Consider the following 27,999-nt stretch of genomic DNA (forward strand, 5'->3'; position numbering starts at 1 on the left):
ATGTTGTGTAGATCAGAGCTCAGACTTGTTTCACTTCTACAAGAAGTGAAACTCACAGAGGCGAGAAGAGAAATGGCGCAGCAGGGAGTTCAGCTGAACCACGACAGGTTTTCCTGTTCGATCTGTTTGGATCTACTGAAGGACCCAGTGGCTATTCCCTGTGGACACAGCTACTGCATGAACTGTATTAAAGCCCACTGGGATGGAGAAGATGAGAAGAACATCCACAGCTGCCCTCAGTGCAGACAGACCTTCAGACCGAGGCCTGTCCTGGAGAAAAACATCATGTTAGCAGATTTAGTGGAGGCGCTGAAGAAGACTGGACTCCAAGCTGCTGCTGCTGGTCACTGCTACGCTGGACCTGGAGATGTGGCCTGTGATTTCTGCACCGACAGAAAGCTGAAAGCTGTGAAGTCCTGTCTACAGTGTCTGGTCTCCTACTGCCACAGACACCTCCAGCCTCATCATGATGTACCTCAGTTTAAGAAACACAAGCTGGTTGAACCCTTGGAGAAGCTCCAGGAAAGCATGTGCTCTCGTCATGATGAGGTGATGAAGATGTTCTGCCGCACTGATCAGCAGTGTATCTGTTATCTGTGCTCTGTGGATGAACATAAAGGCCACGACACAGTCACATCTGCAGCAGGAAGGACTGAGAAGCAGACAGAGCTGGAGCTGAGTCGACAGAAAATCCAACAGAGAATCAAAGACAAACACAAAGACATGAAGGTGCTTCAACAGGAGGTGAAGACCATCAGTAACTGTGCTGATGAAGCAGAGGAGCAGTACGACAAGATCCTCACTGAGATGATCCTACTCCTGGAGGAAAGAAGGCGTGATGTGAAGCAGCGGATCAGATCCAAGGAGGAAACTGAAATGATTCGAGTCAAAGAGCTGGAGTCGAAGCTGGAGCAGGAGATCACTGAGCTGAGGAGGAAAGACGCTGAGATGGACAAACTCTCACACACAGACGACCACATCCAGTTTTTACTCCAGTATCCATCAGTGTCCAAACTCAGTGAAGATCCAGACTCACCCAGCATCAACATCTGTCCTCCGAACTACTTTGAGGATGTGACCACAGCTGTGTCAGAGCTCAGAGATAAACTACTCAACAATCTGAGAGAGAGATGGACAAACACCTCAGTGGCAATCACTGAACCAAAGGTTTTACTGAGTATATCACAACCTGAACCACAGACCAGAGCGGAGTTCTTACAATATTCATGTGAAATCACACTGGATCCAAACACTATGAACTCATGGCTGTCACTGTCTGAAGGAAACCGAAAGGTAACAGTTGTGACAAAGAAAAAAAAACGCCCATTTCATCCAGACAGATTCAGGTACTGTGAGCAGGTTCTGAGCAAAGAGAGTCTGACTGGTCGATGTTACTGGGAGGTGGAGTTGAGATGGGGGTGGTGTAGTGTATTTTACATAGCCGTCACGTACAAGGATATAAAGAGAAAAGGAAAGTCTAAAGAATATACATTTGGATTAAATGACAAATCTTGGGCCTTAAGTTGTACAAAAACTGGGCCACTCAGTGAGGGTTGTCACTTTTATCACAAAGAAATCAAATCTCACGTCTCATTTTCATTTTCCTCCAGAATGGGAGTGTACCTGGATCACACAGCAGGTATTCTGTCCTTTTACGAGGTCTCTGAAACCATGACCCTAATCCACAGAGTCCAGACCACATTCACTGGACCTCTGTATGCTGGAATTGGGCTTCATTCTGTTGGAGACACTGTAGAATTTATTCAACTCAAGTAACTCTTAGTAGCTGTTGAACTATCTGAAACCAAAGCATTGAAAAACTGCTGTGTTTTTTTTCATTAATACAGTTCTTTGTTACTTGTTTTGAAACTGTTTTTAACCTTTGATCATCATTTGGTTTTGGAGGATTTTGTGAAATCGTTATAAAATGTAGAATTAGTAATTGTAATCTTATGCAATTCCACAACCAGGAACTAGATGAAAATAGTTTGTTGGAACTTTTCTTTTGGGTCTTTTTTTTGTTGTGAATTTTATTTCATATCATCTGAAACGTCTTGATATTTACACATTGAACTTTGTTCTGATCATAGTTTTTTACTCGTTGCTTTTGTTCCAAAACTACTGGAAACATTGAAGAATCCTGTACAGTTTGCTGTAAAAACTCTGTCTTTGAGGAAACAGTGTTTTGTGCAGCAGTAACTGTCATTCCATGGATTCAGAGGTTGAAGTCATTCTGTTCAATCATTTCCTAAATATGTTTAGTTGTTTTCAGTCTTTGATAAACAGCTGATCTTTGGGGTTTTTTTTTTTCTTCTGAACAGTTGGAGGTCTGTTCAGAAACATGTGATCATCACTATATCGGCTGAAGCAGTGATTTATCTTTAATAGTTGATTTTCTTTTCATCTCTTTCTAAATGTGTTGTGTGTGAGTCTTCCTTCATGGACACTTCAGCAGCTGAACACAAGAGGGCGCCATCATCCTGTTCAAACACATCCACTCAGTCTGTGCATTTTCAATCCACGTCTGTAGATTCCATCCAAAACTCCTGCTGTGTCTGCCACATATGAGGAGGAATTACTGCTGTTAAAGATCAAACTCACACGAGTCAATTTAATGGACTGTGTAAAATGAAAAATAAAAGCATCTGAACTAAACCTTTAGTTTGTGTTTTTTCTGAACATTAACAGAACACTCATCAGTGACTTTTACTTTTATCAGCTGATATTAAAGGTTTTGAGCCTCACACTTTTTTTCAGTCAGATAGTTCAATGCACCACATCTGATGTTCATCATTGTCTTATCTGCTGATTACATGTAGGATCAGATTTGTTGCTGCAGTTGTTTAGTCTTAACACTTTGTGCTTCAGACAGACTCCCCAGTGAGTCTGAAAAATGGACTAAACTGAGTACAGAGCGCTGATCCAGTTTTTAGTCCTGAAGGGTCAATCTGCCAGACAGGTTGAAGAGTGATTAGCTGTCGTTTATGGGGAGTCTTCCCCTTCTTCTGGAGTTGTCATGTCGCTGAGGCAGAGAACAGCTTCCATCTGGATAAAGCAGTCAGAAACTTTATTTGTGCACAAATGGTAGAGTCATACAGACAGAGCTCCGCCCTCAGGGTGTTGACATCTACAGGTACATCTCAAAAAATTTGAATATGATGAAAAAGTTCAACATTTTTTGTCACTCATTTCAGAAAGTGAAAGCCATATATCACAGGCATCAAACATGCGGCCCGGGGGCCAAATCTGGCCCGCCAAAGGGTCCAATCTGACCCGTAGAATGAGTTTGTGAAATGCAAAAATTACACTGAAGATATTAATGATCAATGGTGTCGCAATCATTTTAATTCAGGTTCCATGTACAGACACATACAGTCCAATTAGATTTCAAGTGGGTCAGAACCAGTAAAATATTATCGTAATAACCTGTAAATAATTACAACCCCAAATTCTCTCTTTGTGTTTTTTGGTGTAAAAAAGTAAAATTACATCAAAATGTTTATATTACCAAACTATACTTTTACAAAAAAAACATGAATAACCTGAACAAATATAGACAAACGGAAATGTCTTAAGAAAAGTAAATGCAATTTATACCAATATTCTGCCTGTTACTAAATGTTTTATGTGATTGTAACGCACATGTGTAAATGATAAACTGATAAACCGAGCCATAATGTTAAAATTGCATTTGTTTTCTCTTAAGACAATTCAAGTTGTTCATGTTATTCAGATTTTTAAGGAAATTTTGTAGATGTAAACCTGATCATAATATAATTTTACTAATTTCACTGTTATTATTTTACTGGTCTGGCCCACTGGAGATCCAGTTGGGCTGAATGTGGAACTGAACTAAAATGAGTTTGACACCCCTGTCATATATTAAATAGACTCATTTAGACATTGAATGAAATATTTCAAGCCTTATTTCTTGAAATTTTGATGATTATGTCTTACAGATAATGAAAACCCAGAATTCAGTGTCTCAGAAAATTAGAATATTGCATAAAATCAATTTAAAAAAAGGATATTTTAATCAGAAATGTCAGGTTTCTGAAACGTGTCTTCATTTGTATGAACTCAGTATTAGTTGTTCCTCCTTTTACCTGAATTCCTGCATCAGTGTGTGGTGTCATGGAGGTGTTCAGCCTGTGGACCTGCTCAGGTGGAATGGAAGCCCAGGTTGGTTTGATCGTGTCCTTCAGCTCATGTGCATTTGTGGATCTGCTGTTTCTGATCTGCCTCAGGACAATCCTCCATAGAGTCTCTATGGCAGAGGGTGTCAAACTCCGGTCTTTGAGGGCCGGTATTGTGACAGGTTAGAATGCCTTAGCGCATTATTTTTTTTAAAAATGTTCGTCATAGGTCATTAATACATTTATTTGTTTTCAGGTATTATTATAGATTTATATATATATCATTACTGAAGAACACAGGTACTGTATAATTACATTTATATTTAATTAATGATGAAAAATATAGGTTTATATAAATTTAATATTACATTTAAAACTGTTGTAATTAAAATTGTTACATATTTTTGCTTAAAAAGCGAAAGTATTTACAAAAGGTTTTATTTAAAACAAGTAATACACAGTTTGTTCGATGTTTCGTTCCTGATTGATTTATGTTGTCTGGAAGGAAACTGTTGTGCGCAGGAGGTGAGTGTTGTAATGACGGCTGTTGAATAAACACCGAACGAGTGAGGAGAACGCAGCGAGTTCGTGGTCATTTCAACAACACAAACAACGCAGCCATCTCCCTCGAACGTCCAGGAGGAGAGCGCAACAGTGTCCTGCATGTTTTAGATAGGTCCCTCTTCCGTCACACCTGGAAGCCATTGCATCGTTATCAGGCTTCTGCAGAGCTGGATGATGAGCTGATCATTAACTGAACCAGGTGTGCTGGAAGAGGGAACTATGTGAACATGCAGGAGACTGGCCCTCGAGGACCGGAGTGTGACACCTGTGCTCTATGGGGTTCAGGTCAGGTCAGTTTCCTGCTCCATTAGTCCCAGTAACACCATGGTCATTGAACCAGCTTTTGGTTCCTTTGGCAGTGTGGGCAGGTGACACGTCCTGCTGGAAAATGAAATCAGCATCTGCATAAAGTTTAGCAGCAGAAGGAAGCATGAAGTGTTCTAAAATGTCCTGGTAGATGGGGGTGTGGACTGTGGACTTCTGAAAACACACTGGACCAACACCAGCAGATGACATGGAGGACCAAACCAGCACTGACTGGGGAAAGTCCAAAGTCCTCTGTTCAGAAGAAAGTAAATTTTACTTGTCATTTGGAAATCAAGGTCCCAGAGTCTGGAAGAAGAGTGGACAGGAACAGAGTCCACGCTGCTTTAAGTCCAGTGTGAAGTTTCCACAGTCAGCGCTGGTTTGTTCTGCCATGGCATCTGCTGGTGTTGGTCACACGTGGGAGATGGAACGCATCGTCTCTTATTTTCACTCTGCATTTGTTCTGAGTTCAACACAATGTCTGAACCAGTGGTGGCTGCTCGTCTTTCAGACAGGGGAAGCTCATTGTCGGCTTACATCAAAAAAAATTGTCAAGTTTTTTTAAACATACATTTGGCCTTCCGTTCCTTTTTAAGAAAATGCTCAGTGACCTTATCGTACCAGTAGGCGTCTTTTCCAGGGACTGGACCAGTGTCCTAGTTTTCACACAGTTTATCACTTTCTGATGATGAGTTTTAAATACATGTTTCTTTGCTTCAAAAATTAAACACATGGTGTCCAGCTGAGTGGACATTATTGGAACTCCATGAAAAATTGATTCATAAAAAAAAGAAAAATTCAATTGCATTGTCTTTTTCATGCCTAAAGAGGAACAAAAACACTCAAGAAAAAAAATATTGACCAAGGTTCTCATAATTCATGCATGAAAAGGTTAAAGAATTCTTTATAAATTGTCCAGGTGCTAGTGCTTTTTTTGTTAAAGATAAATTCTAAAGATTTACTATATTTTTCAAATTCCATCAGGAAGATTTTAAAAATTGGGTGTTTTGGTATATTTATTTATGTGTATATGAAATTTTCCAAATAAAATGATCAAATTTACAACAAACTCTAAATTACGAATGTCATGTTCAAAATATGTCATTACATTTTCAGATGTTCTATTTACTTTTTCATTACTTTTAGATCTGATATATTTTTTTCAATTTTAGAGCAGAAGTTAGAAGAGTGTTCACACAGACAGAATAAGTGTAGAGTAGTTTGAGGACAAGAAGGACAAAAGTGACACATTTGTTCCACGTCAGAAAATCGAGACAAAATATGGTTGAAGGGAATATCTGTTCTAATGTGTCCAACAGGGTCAGATCTGATGTGGTTCCATGTGGTAGTGTAGTCTACGTCATACACAGGTATATGCCGTATACCCACTACAAAAGGTCCCAAATTTCCATATAACCACTGAAAATGTGCAAAGACACATATCGGCATGGTTTTGTGATATAACTTTCACTTTACCGTTCATAAATTCCACTTCTCTGTGTCACGAAGCGGGCACTTTTGGACCGTATGGGCTTCTGTCAAGCGTAACGTTACCTGACGTTTACAACTAAGGAAATAGTCCAACTGTACGGCGGGAACGACTGGTCTAACATTAGACAGTGAAGGGTAGTGTTGAAAAAATGAAAAGAAAACAAAGCCAAACGATACTGTTTCAGTGTTTCAGTAAGTCCACCAGTACTACTGCCGCTTCAGGGGACAGTCCAGCTGTGGCTAATGCTAATGCTAGTATTACTGTAATAGAGTCTGATAGTGCAGAGGCCACAGCAGCTTTAGCTGATGGTACAGGAGGACAGGCTGATGACGTCACCGTCCTACCTGTAAGTGGAACTGCTGTGTGTTTATTATAACAATAGTTACCGCTATTGGAACAGCAAGTGATTGGCACATTGAATTATATCGAACACTGGCTAAGTGGTGGTTTGGTTGAAATTAATGAGGGGTGGCTGCAGCTGTGTGTGTGTGTGTGTGTGTGTGTGTGTGTGTGTGTGTGTGTGTGTGTGTGTGTGTGTGTGTGTGTGTGTGTGTGTGTGTGTTGTAGATGTGAACTGGACCTGTCTCTCCTTGTGTACTCAGAGTCAGACAAGGGAATTCAAAAACAGACATCCTTGGTTAGAGTGGAGAAACAGAAAGTTATGTAAATATTAGACAACAGATAAAGCTGTAGAAACCATGTACATGTACAAAGTTAATGCTATATTCAAATGTTAATATAGTTCATTCATAAAATTGTTAATAAAAATTAAATTAATTCATTGGACTAGATCCAGCGGTGCCACAGGGACACATTTCCTGTTCAATAGTCTGTGTTTAAACTAAATAACTGATCTCCATGTTTAATACATGTATGAATAGGTCTGAGTACGTACTTTCACGTGACATGTTGCAATTTACAGAAAGAACATTTTGGGTAAAAATACTTAAAATTACTGAGTGTGACACAGGGACTCAAAATTGTTTTTTTTTTTTTTTTCACCTTTCACAAACGCATACAAAACATGCTGGTCTCATAAGAAATAGATCCTAAATGAATCATAGGGCTTTAGCTATGACGGTGAAGTACAATTGTAATCAATATTGGATAGAAATATTGAAATGATAAGTTTTTATGAACGCTAATATGTTGTGACACAGGGACAGCAATTTGTACCTGTGTTCAGTAGTCTGAGTAAAAGACTTTGCTTTAACTAAAGCAGAACAAATATGCTAATAAACTTTTATTTACATACATATTCCAACTGTAGTGATATACACTACCAGGCAAAAGTTTGGACTCACCTGGTTTTTCTTTATTTTTATGACTCTTTTCATTGTAGATTCTCACTGAAGGCATCAAAACTATGAATGAACACATATGGAATTATGTAGTTTAAAAAGGTGTGACAAAACTCAAAGCATGTTTTATATTTTAGATTCTTCAAAATAGCCACATTTTGCTTTTATTACTGCTTTGTGCATTCTTGGCATTCTCTTGATGAGCTTCATGAGGTAATCACCTGAAATGTTTTCCAAAAGTCTGGAAGGAGTTCCAAATGATGCTGAGCACTTGTCGGCCATCTGTGGTCCATCTCATGTCATTTAAAATAAGAAGGTGAGTCTAAACTTTTGCCTGGTAGTGTATACAGATAATAGCAGAGCATATTTGACTAATTGGATTGGACTGAACCTTTCTCTATTATTGTACTGTTGAATTGTTAGTTCCTTCAGATTCACAGACTGAAAATATCACTGATACAAGCAAGAACAAATATTTTTAAAGTTAATAGTGCATTTACATATTTTAGTCCTTTTTAGGTTAATTTAATATTGATTATATCTTTCTTTTTTTCTACAAGTGATACTGAAATTTTGTAAACAGTTCAATAAAATAGAGTTCTTAAGTTAAAAATGAGCCTATTTAAGAAATGGTAGATGAAACTTCAATTTATGACACTGATGTTCACTTTTGCTTGATCTGGCCCCATCGGCATCTTAACAGTTGATTAATTAAGACCCCATGTACACCATTAAATGACTGATATGTTAGATAATATAATAACATAATTCAAGCCCTTGAAAGAGTGGAATTTTTGCCTCCTTTTGTTTCTTTTTCATGCATTTTCTTAGCCATGGCTGAAGATTGTAAACAGTTCACTCATAGGTTTGGACCCTGTTCAGCAGGTCTGAATGATAACAGAGATACAAAAAAGACAACTTGTGTTATACTTAATGTTAATGACTGATGTTTTTATTTGCCTCCAGGTTTTTGTTTATCTCCAGGTTATATTATTTATTCATTAACTTTTCTTGATTTGAAACATCTTTGTCTTGTCATGCCACGGGCTGTTGAATAGTTAAAGTCCAGCTGCTAATGACAGTTACACATTTTGTCTTGTTTACATTACATTTACATTTAGATCATACATAACCAGTCTGTCATGATCTCACTTAGGTGTGGATGTATACTTTATGCATTAATGAGTGTGGGGGTTCTTGTGTGGGGCTGTTTTGGAGCAGCTGCTGCTCTGGGAGGGGGGCTGTGGTACAGATGTTGCTCCAGGATGGGGGTGTATGAGGCTGGGAGGGGAAAATCAGAGTACACCCACTAGAATAAACTAGACTACACCACTGGTTCCATGTGATGTTCTGGTGCATCAGTCTGCTAAACTCCTCCCTGAACTCTGCTTCTGTTTCCTTTCACTTTCCTGCTCCTTGGTCTTTGCTCCTTGGTCTTTGCTCCAGGTCTGTGCATCTGAAGGAACAGTTCACCTGTTGAACCCTTTCATGCTCTTTGTTTTCGGGGCTCACTGTGCCTCTGGACTTCAGCTCCACTTTGAACCCTTCAAACCCACCGATCGGTGTGGCTTTAACCCGTTTCCGGTGAACGGGACCGGAGCGGGATCTGTCACCGAGGCCTGTTGGAACTGGGTCCGACTCAGAGGAGCTGGTTCTGGACCGGAACCTCCGTCTGTCTGTGTGTGTGTCCGGTAAGAGCTGGTCTCACATGGTCCAACTGAGACAAAGGTTTGGTTCGGAAGGTCCTGGATCTGTTTTGTTTTTTTTTCTTAAACTTTATTTCCATAATACCACATACCAATAGAACAGAACATGGCATGGAGAAAACATAATGGTCGAGGTGAGGCAGGAAGAAATTAAATATAAATACATATATAGGTAAGTCAATTAAAAATAAATAAATAAATGGTTCGTGGATCTGACGAACCGACACCGTTTAAACTGCGTCACAGAACCGGAAGTGGTGGTGTGGTGTTGTCCGAACCAGAACCCGGTCTCACACTTGGACCAAGAGTTCCGATCATCAAATCTGTAATAATAACTTTTAGGGAATAAAACCAAGTCTGAAAACTCCTAAAAGACAGACTCGAGATGCGTTCAGGGCCCGTGGGAACTCCTACTTTTACTGATATCATGTTTGTCCTGAAACATTTAATGTTAAATCTACGACTTCTGACCAAGAAAAGCTCAAACTAAACCACAAATCCAGTTTATGTCTTTAGTTTTTTAATAAATCTGTGTAAAACTTCTCTGTAAAGGAACAGTTCCCATAAAACCAATAAGCAGGAACATGTGATTGTGTTTTTCATGATGATAATGACTGTACAGGTGAACCCTTCTGCATCCCTGGACATTTACTGCCCTCTGGAGACCCCCCCTACAAAAAATGAACGTGAAAAATAACTGATATTAACCCTGTCATGCATGAATTATGAGAACCTTAATCAAGATTTTTTTTTTTTTATTCCTCTTTAGGCATAAAAAAAAACAATGCGATTGAAATTTTTTTATGAACCTATTTTTCATAGACTTGCAAAAATGTCCACTTAGCTGGACATCACAGTTTGATTTTTGAAGCAAAGAAACATGTATTTACTGATATATTGTGTGAAAACTGAAATAAAACCATGTTTAATGCTGGTAATCTGATGTTTTCTCACATTTTAACATAGGGTTATTCCGTGCCAAATCACCAGATTTTAGAGAAAGTTCCCAACTCACCATCTTAGATTTGCTTCATATTTTTTTTAATTTTGATGCCCTTGTAACTAATAACAACTGTGCAAAATTTGAGGCCAATATCTCCACTAGTTTTGGAGATATTAAACCTACAAAAAAGGGGTGTAGCCCCATATTTTAAGTGTTACAATCAAACATCCACAGTTAGATGGATGATAACTTTTGAACTATTCATACTAAATGGTTCACGTTTTCACACCTAATTCCTGGATATAATAAGGCTAGGTACACACATGGAGAGCTTTGTGTGTGACATATTTGCAGGTTTATGGCATGCCAAACATGGCTTCCTGGAATGCGCATTTGTCCATGGTAGCACTTTTGGCTCTGTATATCTCCAGATTTAATGACACCAGATGTCTGATTCTTTTTAATATATGAGACAAGTTATTTTACTGTCAGGAAAACATGTTATATCTGTGACAAAAAAATTATATTCTCTCATATACATGCCCCTAAAAATGGAAAAAAAAACTTGTTGAGTCTGTATTTTGACTGCTTACAGCAGATGTCTGATAAGGTCTACCGGAAAACAAATTATATCAGTGAAGAGAACTAGGTCTAATTGATATATGTACCAGTTATAAAGTTGGTGTTGTGAAGAAAACTATGTTATTCAAGATGTTGAATATAGAAGGTTTTATGACGTGGAAATGTCATTCAGAATATTACATTAAATACTATGTGTACTGTTAATTCAAATTCTCTTGACATTTAGTATGAATAGTTCAAAAGTTATCATCCATCTAACTGTGGATGTTTGATTGTAACACTTACAATATGGGGCCACGCCCCTTTTTTGTAGGTTTAATATCTCCAAAACTAGTGGAGATATTGGCCTCAAATTTTGCACAGTACTTATTAGTTACAAGGGCATTAAAATAAAAAATTGTGAAGGAAATCTGAGATGGTGAGTCAGGAGCCTTGCGGTGATTTGGCACGGAATTACCCCATACTCTAATACTAGTTACTACTTACTTCATGGAGATAATGTGCAAAAAAAAAAAAAAAAAAAAAAAACAGTAATAGCAATCAGCAATTGATTTACAGTCAAACATGTTATTGCAGATCAGGTTTATCAAGAACAACACAGTTACAGTAACGGTATCAACTGCAGTGTATGAGATGATGCATCAACTGATATGGAACTAAAAGAACCAAATCCATGAATATACAAGAGAACAGCTGGAGAACAGGTATCCACTGGAGGGACCACTATACATGAAAGGGTTCAATCATCATGCGTCTGTTTTTTCTGTATTAATCTCTCAAACCTCTTCAGTTTGACTCAAAACCAGGAAAAGGTCAATAATTTTCAGAATTTGAACCTGGAGGGTTACAGATGGACTCATCCTGGAGCCAATCACAGTGGGTTTAATGTGTCGTCTGGATGTGATTGGATGATTTTCACTGAGATTCAGATGCTTTTAGGATCCAGAATGAATGTAAAGCAGATGTTGAACCTGCTCCAGAGGTCAGAGGTCACAGAGTTCAGTGGTGTTCAGGTGGTCACACTAATGTTTAGTATGATCCACCTGTGGGTTTGACACCAGGACTTAAGGTGAGCAGAGTGGGAGGTAAAGCACCACCTGGATGTTCAGGTTCATGGTCAGGTTGATTTCCTCAGGGATGGGAGTTGATTCATCAGTGATTTTCTACGTCTTACATATGAAGGTCCAAAACGATCCTAAATATATTAGTTTATATTAGTATGATGTTGTGTTTATGTGCACCTCATGTCTTTCCAGGTGAGACTCAGATGTATCCAGGAAACAGCTCAGTGTGACGAACACAAACCCTTTTCTGTTCCACGTCCACAGGTGAGTTTTATCTGTGACTCTTTGAATCCAATCAGGACGCTTTGATCTGAGTCTGTGACAATGAACTGATCTGGAAACACTTTACACATGTTTGTGATGTTTAAATCAGTTTGGATTCATGAAGTTGTTTTTATTGGACTGTGATTACTGTTGACCTTTGACTTTCACATTCACAGTTTAGACAATTATGATGAACTAGAATCTGATCAGGTGATAAAGAGCTGCTGTTTAGGTCAAATAAACCAACGTCAGCGTCTTTCTGACCTTCCTCAGTCGTCGTCTACAGATTAAAGTCAGACACAACAGGACACTAACACTTCCTGTCAAACCTTTCAAAATAAAAGTAGATTGAGCTGCTGTTTATCATGTAAAGGATGAATCAGTGTAGATTCAGGTCTGGACTGATGGTTTGTGTTCTGATGTGGATTCAGCCGAATGGATCAGAGTGAGGACAGAGAGGAGGGAGCCCCTCCCTGGAAGACCACCCACAGACCCCCCACAGGACCTGGACCTGGACCCGAACCTGGACCTGGATCTGGACCCAGCTGTGTGTCCATGAAGAGTGATGACTCCATGAATCGATTCATAGAGTTTAAAACAGGACGTGTTCCACAGACTCAGTAAGTGAACCTCAGATCTGGTCCAGATCCACCAACAGGGTTTTCAGCTCAGTCAGTTCTAACTTGGCGTTCTATGTCCAAACTAAAGTTAGTCCTGTTGAACCATCAGTATCACATCGTTTTTATTCTTCAATTTAATAAAAGACACAACAGGACACTAACACTTCCTGTGAAACCTTTCAAAATAAAAGCTGACACAACATTAACTATGTCATATACCAGGACTTTCTACTGCATCCAGGAGAATGATGGTAATATGTTCTGTAAGCTTAAGACTCATTTATTATTATCATTATTATTATTATTATTATTATTATTATTATTATTACATCCCTGAAAAGGAGTTTCGGGGATATAATGTCTTTACTCCAAACACCTCCACCGTCGGATATCATTGGTGTTTTGTCGATAACTTGGACAGATTCGGTTGGACTGGTTTGGGCTTCACTGCCCCATATATAAGAGGGAGGGGCCAAAACAACAGTAATACATATGATCTTAATTTTTCACCTCTGTTCAATTCACATTGGACAACTAACTCTATATCTAGAATCACTTTGAACTAAATTAACAAATTTTTAAAATGTGTCAGATCAGTGTCATGTAGCTTCATCAATATTTAATTAGAAGGGGCAGTTGTGCAGCTGATTAACAGATATAGTAGGACAATCAAGCTCAAATTTGGTTCATTGTATTTGTATTTGAGGTTGGAATTGAATGTATTTAAATAGCTTTTTGTAGTATTTATATCTGTATTTGAGGTTTTAAAATTGAGACAGTATTTGGAATTGAATACTCTGTCAAAGTATTTGAAAACAACTCAAATACTTTTCGAATACAAATACAAATACTTTCACAATATTGAACAGATGACAGATTCAGTAGATATTGTTTGCTAGCCACACTGAGCAGATCCTCACAGATGAGGTAGTTGGGCTCTTAATCCTTGTCCAAACAATAGTTCATATTTCAGGTGCAGGGCAGTTGAGATACAAAACATGTTGGGCTGATGTGAATCATGAAATCATGATGTGTCTTCCTTTACCTGGTGTCTTCTGCCAGTTTGTTCGCAGAGGTGCATTCTGGGATAATAAGGATCATCTCATGTTTGATAATGTTCTGAAAATATCAAATGAACAGTTATGGGTATTTCTATACAATGTCACATTTCATATTAAATCTCTCCACAGTCTGCTTTCTGAAGAATAATTAAGTTGGTATCTTTTGTACATTGTGTTGTTTATTTGCTTTATTATAGAACAGAGGATTGGGGGGATTCTGGGGATATACCCTCACTGTCGGCCCCTGACAGCATAAGCCTCGTTATTATCGTTGTTTCCGTTTAAACTGAAATAACCCTGACATGTACTGTGTTATAGGCTGGTATTGTGTGTATTAAAATATTAACCTCATGTAAAACAGGCCATTGAAACTTTAGATTAATATAACATTAAATTATACAACATTGAATTTATGTTACTGATATAAAACTACACTATGTCACAGAAAGTTAGATTTCACTGTGTTATGTTTAATTCTGTAACACAATGTACAACATCAACCAGATCAATGTCAGAGTTCAGCACTAAAACCACTGTACCATCAATGTTCACAGACCTGGACCTGGACCTGGACCTGGACCTGGACCTGGACCTGGACCTGGACCCAGCTGTGTGTCCATGGAGAGTGATGCCTCCATGGATCGAGGGATGGTGTTTAAAACAGGACGTGTTCCACAGACTCAGTAAGTGAACCTCAGGTCTGGTCCAGATTCACCAACAGGGTTTTCAGCTCAGTCAGTCCTAACTTCGAGCCTTTGCTGCAGCCGCCCCCACCCTATGGAACTCACTTCCACAAAATCAAATCAAATCTAATTTTATTTGTATAGCGCCAAATCATAACAAAAGTTATCTCATGACACTTTACATATATAGTTGGTCAAAACCAGACTCTAAGCCAATTTACAGAAACTCAACAGAATCCTCCAGGAGCAAACACTTGTGAAACAAAAACAAAACATCAGGAACTCAGACTCAAAACAATGCTTCAAATCACTACTCAAAACTCACCTGTTCAAACTAGCATTTTCTTGAGCCTCTTTCTTTTCTCTCTTTTTGTTTTGATTGTTTGTGAAGCATCTTTGAGTATCCAAAAAAGCGCTATTTAAGTGTGATTTATCATTATTATTATCATTATTATTATTATTATTATTATTATTATTATTATTATTATTAACTTGGCATTCTATGTCCAAACTAAAGTTAATCCTGTTGAACCGTCGGCGTCACATGGTCTTTTTCTTCAGTCTCTGGTTCAGACACTGGCAGGAGAATCACACTAAACTTGATCAATGAAAACCTGTTGTAGTGGGACCTGGTCCTGGATGATCCTGGATCAGAGTCCAGGGTTGGTTCCTGGTCCATTGAACACCTTTGTATCATATGTTGTGAGTGCAGATGGTGAGGACACACATTGTTAGGACAGAGCTGTTGGTTTCATCCAAATGTGGATGAGATCAACTAAACCCAGTGAGTGTGAAGCTCCAAACAGACTGAGATGTGGATTCTCTGGGATCAGCAGGACCAGGACACCTGTCCCACTACAGGGGGTCATGTGACCCATGTTGTCATCCAGGTGTGTCCACCTGTTGGTGTCAGTGTGGACAGACATAATGTGAGCTCATTGTTGATGATTGGTCCACAGAGTGGAGCAGCAGAGCTCAGAGGTTCCCAGTGGTCTTCAGGATCAGACTCAGCTGGACTCCATATTTAAGGTGTGTACTGGTCCATCTGTTCTGTCCAATCATGTCCTGCTGCTGGTTTCAGACCAGTGGACGTCACTGTGTCCAACATGGACCTGAGCTTTGGTCCATGGGTGGACTTTGTGTCTTTCATCATGTTTTGTTTTCCAGCTGCTGGAGGAGAACATCTGCACTTTTGTCAAGAACAAACTGAGGAAGTTCCACAAGGTTCTGAGTCCAGATTACCCAGAATGCTTAGGGAGTCTGAGTGATGAGGATGAAGAGCAGAGGAGGAGCTCCGAGGCTTTTCTGAAGATCACACTGAACTTCCTGAGGAGGATGAAGCAGGAGGAGCTGGCTGAGCGTCTGCACCGCAGTAAGACCATTCTGTCCAGATTGAACAGATGAAAATACTTGGATTTACTGTGAGACTGATGGTTTTATTTGTGTCTTCATTCAGGAAGTCGGTCTGGAGTTCAGCAGCGGAAACTGAAACGTAACCTGCAGCTGAAGTTTGAGTGTGTGTTTGAGGGCATCGCTAAAGCAGGAAACCCCAAAACCCTCCTGAACCAGATCTACACAGAGCTCTACATCACAGAGGGAGGGGCTACAGAGGTCAACCAGGACCATGAGGTCAGACAGATTGAAACAGCATCCAGGAACCCACACAGACCACCAACAACCATCACATGTGAAGACATCTTTAAAACACCAGCTGACAGAGATCGACCAATCAGAACAGTGCTGACAAAGGGCGTGGCCGGCATCGGGAAAACAGTCTTAACACAGAAGTTCAGTCTGGACTGGGCTGAAGACAAAGCCAACCAGGACATCCACTTCATATTTCCATTCACCTTCAGAGAGCTGAATGTGCTGAAACAGAAGAAGTTCAGCTTGGTGGAACTGGTTCATCACTTCTTCACTGAAACCACAGAAGCAGGAATCTGGATCTTTGAAGACCACCAGGTGGTGTTCATCTTAGACGGTCTGGATGAGTGTCGACCTCCTCTGGACTTCAACAACACTCAGATCCTGACTGATGTGACAGAGTCCAGCTCAGTGGATGTGCTGCTGATGAACCTCATCAGGGGGAACCTGCTTCCCTCTGCTCGCCTCTGGATAACCACACGACCTGCAGCAGCCAATCAGATCCCTGCTCAGTGGGTGGACATGGTGACAGAGGTCAGAGGGTTCACTGACCCACAGAAGGAGGAGTACTTCAGGAAGAGGTTCACAGATGAAGAACAGACCAACACAATCATCTCCCACATCAAGACGACACGAAGCGTCCGCATCATGTGTCACATCCCAGTCTTCTGCTGGATCACTGCTACAGTTCTGGAGGACGTGTTGAAGACCACAGAAAGAAGACAACTGCCCAAGACCCTGACTGAGATGTACATCCACTTCCTGGTGGTTCAGGCCAAAGTCAAGAACATCAAATATGATGGAAGATCTGAGACAGATCCACACTGGAGTCCAGAGACCAGGAAGATGATTGAGTCTCTGGGAAAACTGGCCTTTGAGCAGCTGAAGAAAGGAAACCTGATCTTCTATGAAGCAGACCTGACAGAGTGTGGCATCGATATCAGCTCAGCCTCAGTGTACTCAGGAGTGTTCACAGAGGTCTTTAGAGAGGAGAGAGGACTGTACCAGGACAAGAGGTTCTGCTTCATCCATCTGAGTGTCCAGGAGTTTGTGGCTGCTCTTCATGTCCATCAGACCTTCATCAACACTGGAGTCAATCTGCTGTCAAAAAAACGAACCACATCCTGGTGGTCTGGACCTGCAGAGACACAGTTCTACCAGACCGCTGTGGACCAGGCCTTACAGAGTCCAAATGGACACCTGGACCTGTTCCTGCGCTTCCTCCTGGGTCTATCACTGCAGACCAATCACAGACTCCTACAAGGTCTGATGAAACAGACAGGAGGTAGCTCAGTGACCAATCAGAAGACAGCTGAGTACATCAAGAAGAAGATCAATGAGGAACTGTCTGCAGAGAGAAGCATCAACCTGTTCCACTGTCTGAATGAACTGGAGGATCGATCTCTGGTGGATCAGATCCAACGGTACCTGAGATATGGAGGTCTCGGCACAGTGCATCTGTCTCCTGCTCAGTGGTCAGCTCTGGTCTTCATCTTACTGTCATCAGAGAAGGATCTGGATGAGTTTGACCTGAACAAATACTCTCCTACAGAGGAGGCTCTTCTGAATTTGCTGCCAGTCGTCAAAGCCTCCAACAAAGCTGTGTGAGTCCAGACAGAGTGGAGTTTATTGAATTTAGAGTCTGGTTTAGGACATTTTTACACCTTATTCATTCTGTGTCAAACCACCACACTGATCATATTAATCAACATCATAACTTGATGGAATTCACATCCAATCCACTTCATGTGTATGACAGTAGGAGCACATCTGATCCAGTCCATCAAACATCTGAGTTAGTTTATGGTGGACCATGGATTTAGATCCTGTTTGGTCTTCAGTGCTGGTTGTAGATTATCTTTAAATAAATCTGTAAATGTTTGTGTTACTGAGACCCCCAGATAAATGAAGGGGTCATAACCATCATCATAAATGAAACACAGTGAAGGTCCATATGGTTTGTCTGAGTGTTAACAGGAAATAGTAGCTCTGAGATACACTGACTTTATAACCTGATATTTGACCAAAACTAGTGATTATCTCTACAACTGCTGGAACTGAAATGAAGTGGAGTTTAGTGAAGATCAGTTTAATCTGCTGCTGTTTTGAATAAAACAAACCGATCTGTTCTGTTTGTGCAGGTTAAGTGTCTGTAACCTGTCAGAGAGAAGCTGTGAAGGTCTGTCCTCAGTTCTCAGATCCCAGTCCTCTGGTCTAACACATCTGGACCTCAGCAACAACAACCTGAAGGATTCAGGACTGAAGATCCTGTCAGATGGACTAAGGAGTCCAGACTGTAAACTGGAGACTCTCAGGTCAGATAAAGTTAGAATCTGAGTGTAATTATTTCTGATCTTTTGGTTCTGAGTGAGTTTTATTCAAACATGTTCTACTTGTTCAAATGCAGGTGTATTAGATCCAGAGCTGCACAATCCAGTCAGTCACAAGTGTAACCACTAAATCAACCTGTGTAATTATAACATGGAAAAAGACAACAGTTTAAAGGTCAGGATTTAGGTGGATTTAAGGTAATCCAAGAGGAAAATTAGGGAAAAACAGTTGAACGCAACCTCTGTTTGGTGTTGATTTGGATTTAGTGACACTGAACAGATGGAGGTACTGTGTCAAACATGAAAAATGAAACTCACAACATTAAAATGGTTCTACTTTTAAGTTTTGGGGTTTTTACTTTAGTTTCAGTTTTCATGTTTGATTTGACTTTGTTAAATGACTATCCATTTTCTTCCTCTTATCCGGGACCGGGTCATGGAGGTAACAGTCTAAGCAGGGATGCCCAGACTTCCCTCTCCCCAGACTCCTTGTCTAGCTCTACCGGGGGACCCCAAGGCGTTTCCAGGCCAGCCGAAAGACATAAGGCCGGATCTATCAAAGGTTTGCGCGTATTAAAACGTGTGCAAACTCATTGCACGCGCAAAAAAATGTACAAACTGATTTACTAACAGTGTGCAATAAGGGTTGCGTCTTTCAAAGGTGCAAAATAGCGCATCTGCATCCAGTTAGTACGTTTGCCTCAATGAATATGCAATATGGGGCGTTTACACGCAGTTGTGCGTGTTGTGGGAGGAGAAAATGTAAATATATTAATTTAGCACACGCAAAGTGATTTATCAAACCCAAAAGCAATTTTGCTGATAGAAACTGCGTCTATATTTACCACGTCTCAAAAGGAGGTGCAAACGGTTTGGATGCGTAAGTGCGCACACATGGCTGCGGTTAGGAGACACAGAAATGATGAAACCAGATGCAGAGAACATATTTTTCACCCTCGTGAACATTTTTGGAGTGATGGAAGAAAAAATAACTGAGACATATGCGCCCCCCCCACCCACACACACACTTTACAGGACGCTTTTCCACTCCTGATGATTGTGAATAAAAATACGCACCGACATATAGCTACAGCAGGGGTCTCAAACTCAATTTACCTGGGGGCTGCTGGAGGTAGAGTCTGGGTGAGGCTGGGCCGCATCAAGTACTCCACAACAAGAACACTTCCTCTGAACACAAACGCTTCTTCTGAACATGAACATTTCTTCAAACATGAATGTTTCTTCAGAACAGACTTCCATTGAATACTTGTTGCTCCCAGACGTCTGTCAGCGCGTCCTCCTGCACACATGAGCCACATTTGGCTTCAGGGAGGAAGCAGTGGAGACCCTCAGTATGTGCTGCAGATGCTCATCATGTCCAGTTCAATAATGACGTTTGCTGTTGTATTCTTTGTGCACAGACACTTTTTCTGTGTATATCAGACCCTTCGGGGTCCTCCTGTGCTCAGCTCATAAATATTCCATCTCCCACTTCTCCTGGAATTGTCCATGCTTGTCGCTAATCTTTCTCTCCACGGTAGATTTTGAAAAAGCCATGACTGGGACAGGACACATGTTTATGTCACTTACTTGTCACGTCCTCCTTCACTAATCGCGCAAATGCGAGGTGCGTTCACGGGCGTCGGAATTCCGAACATCAACATTAATGAAAGGGAACGTAACAAGTAGCTATAAATAATTACTTTTTTAAATAAATTCCCCCACAAAAAATAGATCCTGTGAGAAAAAACTTGTGGGTCGCACTAACATTAACCTTTGGTATCAAGTGGGGGGCCACAAATTCACATACTGCGGCCGCCAGTTTGAGACCCCTGGGCTACAGTGTGACAAAATTATGTGCGCCTGACAGTCCTTCTATCCAAATACAACCCCCCACCCACCCTGCGCGCAGGCACGCACACACACACACACACACACACACACACACACACACACACACACACACACACACACACACACACACACACACACTTTTAAAATGAAAAATAAATGAATGAATGACTGAGTCATGCAATACCTTCTATGACAAAACTCCTCCAACATTACATTTCCGTTCCTCTGGATCATTCAGTGCACTGTTCCCATTAGTGCTGCTTTATCCCACTGCAGTTTTTCCAGTGGATTGTCTCCAGTAGCGCACGCAAAACCCTCATTTAAATAGGGCGGTCTGCAAGACTTTGCACCTGTTGTAATTAGCGCAAGCAATCTTGGTAAATCACCCGCAAACCGTGGTCACACCCCACACGCAAAATTCTAGATTGCGCAAGCAAATTACTACAAGCAAATTGGGATCTTAGTAGATCCGGCCCATAGTCTCTCCAGTGTGTCCTAGGTCTTCCCTGAGGTCTCGTCCTGGCGGGACATGCCCGGAACACCTCCCCAGAGAGGTGTCCAGGAGGCATCCAAAAGAGATGCCCAAGCCACCTCAGCTGGTCCCTCTGGATGTGGAGGAGTAGCAGCTCTACTCTGAGCTCCTCCCTGGTGATTGAGCTCCTCACCCTATCCCTAAGGGTGCGCCCAGCCACCCTACAGAGGAAACTCATTTCGACCGCTTGTGTCTGGGATCTTGTCCTTTCAGTCATGATCCAAAGCTCATGACCATAGGTGAGGGTAGGAACATAGATTGACCGGTAAATGGAGAGCTTTGCCTTTCAGCTCAGCTCCGTCACTACAACCAACCGATACAGTGACTGCATCACTGCAGACGCTGCACTGATCCACCTGTCAGCCTCACGCTCCATCCTTCCCTCACTCGTGAACAAGACCCCAAGGTACTTGAACTCCTCCTGTTAGATGACTGATCTGTGCATTTGTCTTGATAACGAAGTAAACAGACTCAAATCACAATTAAAAAAATCAGTTTCTCCCAAAACTGTGCAGCTTTATTTGGATCTGAGCTGTAGTGCAAACTGAGATCTATGTGGACTGTGATGGTCCTTCAGTCCAGACCTGACCTGATTGTGATCCAAATGTCATCTTTGTCCTCCAGGTTGAGTGTCTGTAACCTGTCAGAGAGAAGCTGTGAAGGTCTGTCCTCAGTTCTCAGATCCCAGTCCTCTAGTCTAACACATCTGGACCTCAGCAACAACGACCTGAAGGATTCAGGACTGAAGATCCTGTCAGATGGACTAAGGAGTCCAGACTGTAAACTGGAGACTCTCAGGTTTGGATTGTTCAACCAGTGTGAACGATGATGATTCAAACCATGATGTACCTGTAGTGGATCAGTCTGACATGGTTTTCAGACCAGCTGTTCAGTGTCTGACATGAAACACATGCATGTTCCTTTATTTATAAGAAACGAACACAGTCATGAAACTGTATGAAGATGAATTTGAACCAGATGAGTCTAAATCTACAGATATTATCCAAAGGACAGTAAAGTGTCTACAGTCTGAGGGTTGGACTGGAGTGGAACTGGTTTGTCTGTTCAAACACTGGAACCCAAGAACCATTGAACCTTTGATTTGGAGGTGGTGAAGGATGTTCATTTATGCACTTTATGTTTTTGGACCAATATCTGTACATTTGTGTCTTTATTTGGTCAAAGTCAATCTTCATGCAGTTAAATTTGTCTGAGAAACAGTAAAAGCTCAGGGGCCTCATGTATAAAGGGTGCATACGTCCAAAAACATGGCGTACACCTTTTTCCACGCTCACGTTCAGATGTATACAGAGTGAATTGACCGTGGAAATGTGCGGTGCTCCACACCAACTTCATGTCTGGTGTACGCACGTTTCTGGTGCTTTTGAACCTTTGGCGACACTTAGAGGTGATACTGGGAAACTGTTAATAATGTGATAAAGGTCATTCCTCAGTGATGTGCACATCAGAGATACACAGATGAACAATGAACACACCATCCTACTGCCAGAGCAGCACGTCCCCCCACCAGAACCAGAACCAGACCAACCCTGGACCCATCAATGCCAATCCTGCCCAGAGGCCATTCAGCAACAACCATATAAAGACACAAGGACACCGCATTCACTGGTTGATAAATGCATTTACTGTCGTATTAATGTCTGTGAGAACATTTATAAGTCGGTCCAGGCGCTCATTAATGCCACTGATTGCCCACACGATTACCACTTGTGACTCCAGCACAGCACGGGTGAGGACATGGCTGGTCAGACGGGCATCAGCAGCTGGCTGTTGGTGGACCAGAGGATTGGCTGATGCCGGGGGGGGGCACCCCTTTGAGACCAGTGTCACCCACATGTGCCCCCCCCACCCCTTTGAGGCCAGTGTCATCCACATGTGCCCCCCCCCCCACCCCTTTGAGACCAGTGTCACCCACAATAGCGGTGACTCTGCTCAAATGGGCTGAGTTCATCCTCTTCTCTGCTTCCGCCTGTTTGTCCTCCACTTCACGTCCACCTTGACGTCATCTGATCATACAGAGAGGGGAATCCCACCTGCAGGCCCTAATTAGCATATTTAAATGGGGGCGTGGAGAGGGAGGAGTCAGGTACTCCAACATATGTGGTTAATTCCGCACTGATTGGGATGAAAACAGGAAATATACTTGGATTCAGGCGTACGCTCAGTTTTATTCATCTGGATTTTTTGGGGCATATGGGGTTTTCTGGATGTAAGTGTACGCCAGGTTTCAGTATGAAATCCACACAAGTTTTTAGACATGAGGCCCCTGGTCTTTCCAGACTTTGGACAGGGACTGGACTAATCTTAGTCTGTGTTCAGATCTTGTCCTGAACCGAGTCAGTAAAATAGAAAGTGGCTCCAGGTAAATCCCATTTGTGCTGAAATCCATCCACAGAATAACTGTGTCCAACAGCTGACGCTGCTTCTTTTCCTCCTCAGATGATGTGTGATGTTTTGTGTTGCAGACTGTCAGGATGTCTGATCACAGAGGAAGGATGTTCTTCTCTGGTCTCAGCCCTAAAGTCCAATCCGTCCCATCTCAGACTGCTAGACCTGAGCTACAACCATCCAGGAGCCTCAGGACAGGAGCTGTGTGCTCTAGTGGAGGATCCACACTGGACACTGGACACTGTCAGGTATGGACTGAGCTGATGCACACACACAGAATGTGTGATAGAACAGGTGGAGCTGACAGGAACACTGTCACAGCTGATTCCACATCCTTTACTGAAGTTCCAGACCACGGTCACAGATGCAGACCTTCAATAAGGGACTGACAGGATTTTGCCACAAGGACGACGTCCTCATGGCAAAATCCTGTAATCTGTATTGGTAAAAGTCCAATCTATTGGAAGAGTTGGCACAACCATGGAATATGTACACTGGACAATTTGTATAATGGTGAAGTGTTTATGTCTTATAATGACCTACTGAGTAAATATAAACTAAAAGGAAAGGAACATTTCTGGAAATATCTTCAGATAAGGAACTGTATCATGTCACTACATCGGCAAACTGAAGATAACCATATATTGGAGTATTTGGTTTTACCACCTCACCATCACAGAGCCTCAATATTTTATAGACAAATGAATTACGCACTCAGTCCTGATCTGAACAGTCTGAAGGTTTTATGGGAAAAAGACATTGGGGTTATCTTTGGGAATGAGGAATGGACGAAAATAAGTTCACAATGTGGTAAATTTTTAAAGAAAGGTAAAGGCAAATTTACACAATATAAAATATTACAAAAATATTATTGGACACCTGTAAGACTGAATAGATTTGGTCTGATGAATAACTCAATGTGTTGGAAATGTCAAAATGATAATGGTACTCTAATCCACTGTTTGTGGGAATGTCCAATCATCAAACGTTTCTGGATAGTTGTAATTCATACTCATTGGACAGAACTGTGCCACTTTGTCCAAGGCTGTGTTTACTGGGTGAAAAAGGACAGATAGCTAATGTATCAAATGAAAAATTTTCTGTTATTATGGTTGGGGTTTCAGTAGCCGTCAGGATTATTCTTAAACACTGGAAAATACCTAAAGCCCCACAGTTTAAAGAATGGGTCAATAGGATGATAAAGACTGCTTCATATGAATGTGTGCTTCATAAGATCAATAACAGGGATAAAACCACAGCACCAGTTTGGGAGTCATTCTGGTCTTACATAACTATGACTGACAGTCAGCAGGATGAGAGTTGAATTACTTCCCTCATGTATTTTATGTATTTAATTAATTAATTAATTAATTAATTAATTAACTGATTAATTAATTAATTATCATTTTTTTTTAATTATTATTATTATTTTTTTTCTTTAAGATCTTCCACGCCTTGTAGTTTTGTTTTGTTTTTGCTTTTTGTTTTTTTCATGTATGTACAGAAGCCCTCAATGTTATTGTTATTATTAAGCAACACTGTATGAATGTCATGATCCAAGTGAAAACTCTAATAAAAACTTGAATTATAAAAAAAAAAAAAAAATAAGGGACTGACAGGAACCGTGGACTAGATGTGAACAGAAAAGCTGGAGTGGATCACAGTGATGTCATGTCCATGTTTAATGCTGCTCTGCCCCCCCCCCCCCCTCCTTTCAGGTTGGAGCCCAGTGGAGTCCGATGGTTGAGACCAGGTCTGAGGAAGTGTAAGTGGATTTCCATTGGATTAAAGATGAAACCCAACCTGAACATAGAGTGGGAGCTGGTACCACATTAGAAAACACAGCAACTGTCAAAAATCAAATCCCTTCCATAAATATTTATTATCCATTAGATAAAGGCTGAAAAATTATGGATTTTATGGACAATTAGGAAAACGGGAATGATTAAATTTAAAAATCTGTGCCACGGTCGTCACTAATAAGGGTTTTTGTTTCTGATCAGAAGGTTTTTGACAGTGAACTTGGAGACACAGACTGAACAGAACCATTGGAATGAAATGTCAGTAAATTCCAGTTGCTGTCTGTCTGTCCTTGACTACAGCCTACATGACATTAGACAGAAAAAGCACAACTACAACTCACATCTCAGAGCTTCTGTGAAATCAAACTCAGATCTGTTTCAGAGCAGACCTTTGTGTCCGTCCTGAGTTCAGACAGAACCATCAGAACTCAACCCTGTGGAGGTTTAAAGTGCTGTGACGCTGCTACCATCAGTGATCTGCATTGGAACACACATTATCTATGTGATCACATGATCAGCATTTATTTAGTCACATATTTATGTGGAAGATTTTCATGAGAACTTCATGACTTCTGTGTTTGGTCTTTGAATGAACTACTAGGACTTGAACTATCAGGACTTGTGTTTAATGAAACACAAACTGAAGCAAAATGAACAAAAAACCAATGACATAGAGCGAGAACAGCAAAGTTACAAAGAACATCTTTTAAATATTCAACAAAATCAACATTTTATTAATTTTCTTTGGGTGTTTTCTTCATTCTATTTTTTTGTTCAGTTTGTTTTGTTATTGCTCTTTTTGCTGATTCATTTTATATTTTCTTTTATTAGTTTTGTTAATTTTATTTTATTTTTTTTTGTTCATCTTCATTTATTTTACTGATGAGTTTCTTCAGTTTTTCTTCCTTTTTTTGAATATTAGTGTTTGTAATGTGGTACCAGGTGAGGCTGTGTAACTGTGGTTTTATATTCCATCTAATGCGGCGTCTTTCTTTGTGACTGCACAGCTAGCAGCTAGCTTACAGCTATAAAACACACACATGACCAATCCAACATATGGTCATGTGTGTCACAGTAACAGTGTGTGAACCAGGGACACAATTACAAACAATAAGTCATTCTCTAGTCTTTCCTCTAAAGTCAAATCAAGCTGATCACTGATCAATAACTGCAGCTGGATTGTGTTTTCTTCTGTCCATCAGATTTCTGTGAACTCACCCTGGATCCAAACACAGCGAACAGAAAACTGAAACTGTCTGAAAACAACAAGAAGGTGGAACGAGTGGAGGAGGTTCAGTCATATCCTGATCATCAGGACAGATTTGTGGACTGGGAACAGCTGATGTGTTCAACTGGTCTGACTGGTCGCTGTTACTGGGAGGTGGAGTGGAGTGGAGAGGTTGATATATCAGTGACTTACAGAGGAATCAGAAGAAAAGGAGAGAGTGAAGACTGTGTGTTTGGAAGAAATGATCAGTCCTGGAGTCTGGAGTGTTATGAAGGTGGGTACAGGGCCTGGCATAAGAGCAACTACAAAGACCTCCATCAGTCCTCCTCCTACTCTTCCTCCAGTACAGTCTCAGTGTATGTGGACTGTCCTGCTGGATCCTTGTCCTTCTACAGAGTCTCCTCTGACAAACTGATCCACCTCCACACCTTCAAAACCACATTCACTGAACCACTGTTTGGAGGATTTGGACTCAAGCCAGAATCCTCTGTGTGTCTGTGTGATATGTAGATGTGTTGTGTACATTTTCTTTCATTGTTGAAATAATTTTTGAAATTCTTCAACAAGTATTTTGTTTATTTTTATGCTTTATATGTTTCATAAAATTAGAAACGAATCCAACCAGTAGTTTCAGAGAAGAATTTCTAATGAAGACGACGCCTCCACAATAACTCATCTGTGTGCATTTTTTCCACAGTGAGAGGATTAGGACTGTAGACTGAAAATGACAGTTACAGTAAAGGAGCGCATTTACAGAAGAAAGACAGAATGTTGGAGAAAATTATATTTTTTATAGATATATTTTAACTTTATTTTTTGTACATGTACGTAAACATCTGTTTCTCAGTGGAATTCCAGTCTTTGAGTCCTAAAGGCTCATGAGTGTCATGTCTGAGTCTTCCTTCATGGACACTTCAGCAGCTGAACACAAGAGGGCGCCGTCATCCTGTTCAAACACATCCACTCAGTCTGTGCATTTTCAATCCACATGTCTGTAGATTCCATCCAAAACTCCTGCTGTGTCTGCCACATATGAGGAGGAATTACTGCTGTTAAAGATCAAACTCACACATAAGTCGATTTTATGGACTGTGTAAAATGACAAATAAAAGCATCTGAACTGAACCTTTTGTTTTTTCTGAACATTAACGGACCACTTATCACACATAAGACTATTGTATGGACTTGGACTTTTAACAAGAGTGAATCAATGTGAAAATCATCTGTTTCTTTACATGTTGATGCTTTTGTGTGAATAAATGTAGATAAAATTGAATCCTTTACTGATGTGATGAGAGAAAAGCAGCAGATTATTGTGAATTTTTAATCAGGTGTAAAGTGACAAATAAAAGCATCTGAACTGAACTTTTTCTTTGTGTTTTTTCTGAACATTAACAGGACACTTAGTGGAGTGACAGGGTGGGAATCTCGCTTCATCTATCTATAGGTACTGATGCAAAGTCAGAAATGCCCATTTC

General features: G+C 40.6%; 2 protein-coding genes across 4 annotated transcripts; both read left to right on the top strand.

Moving 5' to 3' along the window:
* The first annotated feature begins 72 nt into the window (after positions 1 to 72).
* Positions 73 to 27,871, top strand: LOC115429310 (tripartite motif-containing protein 16-like). Of its 3 annotated transcripts, XR_003936765.1 has the most exons (4): positions 73 to 2,023; positions 2,182 to 2,235; positions 8,956 to 8,963; positions 27,787 to 27,871. XR_003936765.1 is itself a non-coding variant. In XM_030148641.1 (1 exon), the coding sequence occupies exon 1, from the start codon at positions 73 to 75 to the stop codon at positions 1,774 to 1,776; it is 1,704 nt and encodes a 567-aa protein (XP_030004501.1). In that variant the 3' UTR covers positions 1,777 to 2,655. The 3 variants fall into 3 exon arrangements, 1 of the variants encoding a protein (XP_030004501.1); XR_003936764.1 differs by having other exon boundaries at positions 73 to 2,235; XM_030148641.1 differs by lacking the exons at positions 8,956 to 8,963; positions 27,787 to 27,871 and having other exon boundaries at positions 73 to 2,655.
* On the top strand, positions 11,768 to 27,880 carry LOC115429304 (protein NLRC3-like). The gene is made up of 11 exons (XM_030148631.1): positions 11,768 to 12,358; positions 12,790 to 12,978; positions 14,594 to 14,722; positions 15,682 to 15,751; positions 15,890 to 16,094; positions 16,179 to 17,970; positions 18,508 to 18,681; positions 21,707 to 21,880; positions 23,569 to 23,739; positions 25,210 to 25,256; positions 26,496 to 27,880. The coding sequence occupies exons 2-11, from the start codon at positions 12,794 to 12,796 to the stop codon at positions 27,029 to 27,031; spliced, it is 3,483 nt and encodes a 1,160-aa protein (XP_030004491.1). The 5' UTR covers positions 11,768 to 12,358; positions 12,790 to 12,793; the 3' UTR covers positions 27,032 to 27,880.
* The last annotated feature ends 119 nt before the right edge of the window (positions 27,881 to 27,999 follow it).

Source organism: Sphaeramia orbicularis, chromosome 12, assembly GCF_902148855.1.
Source record: "Sphaeramia orbicularis chromosome 12, fSphaOr1.1, whole genome shotgun sequence".
NCBI classification, from domain to species: domain Eukaryota; kingdom Metazoa; phylum Chordata; class Actinopteri; order Kurtiformes; family Apogonidae; genus Sphaeramia; species Sphaeramia orbicularis.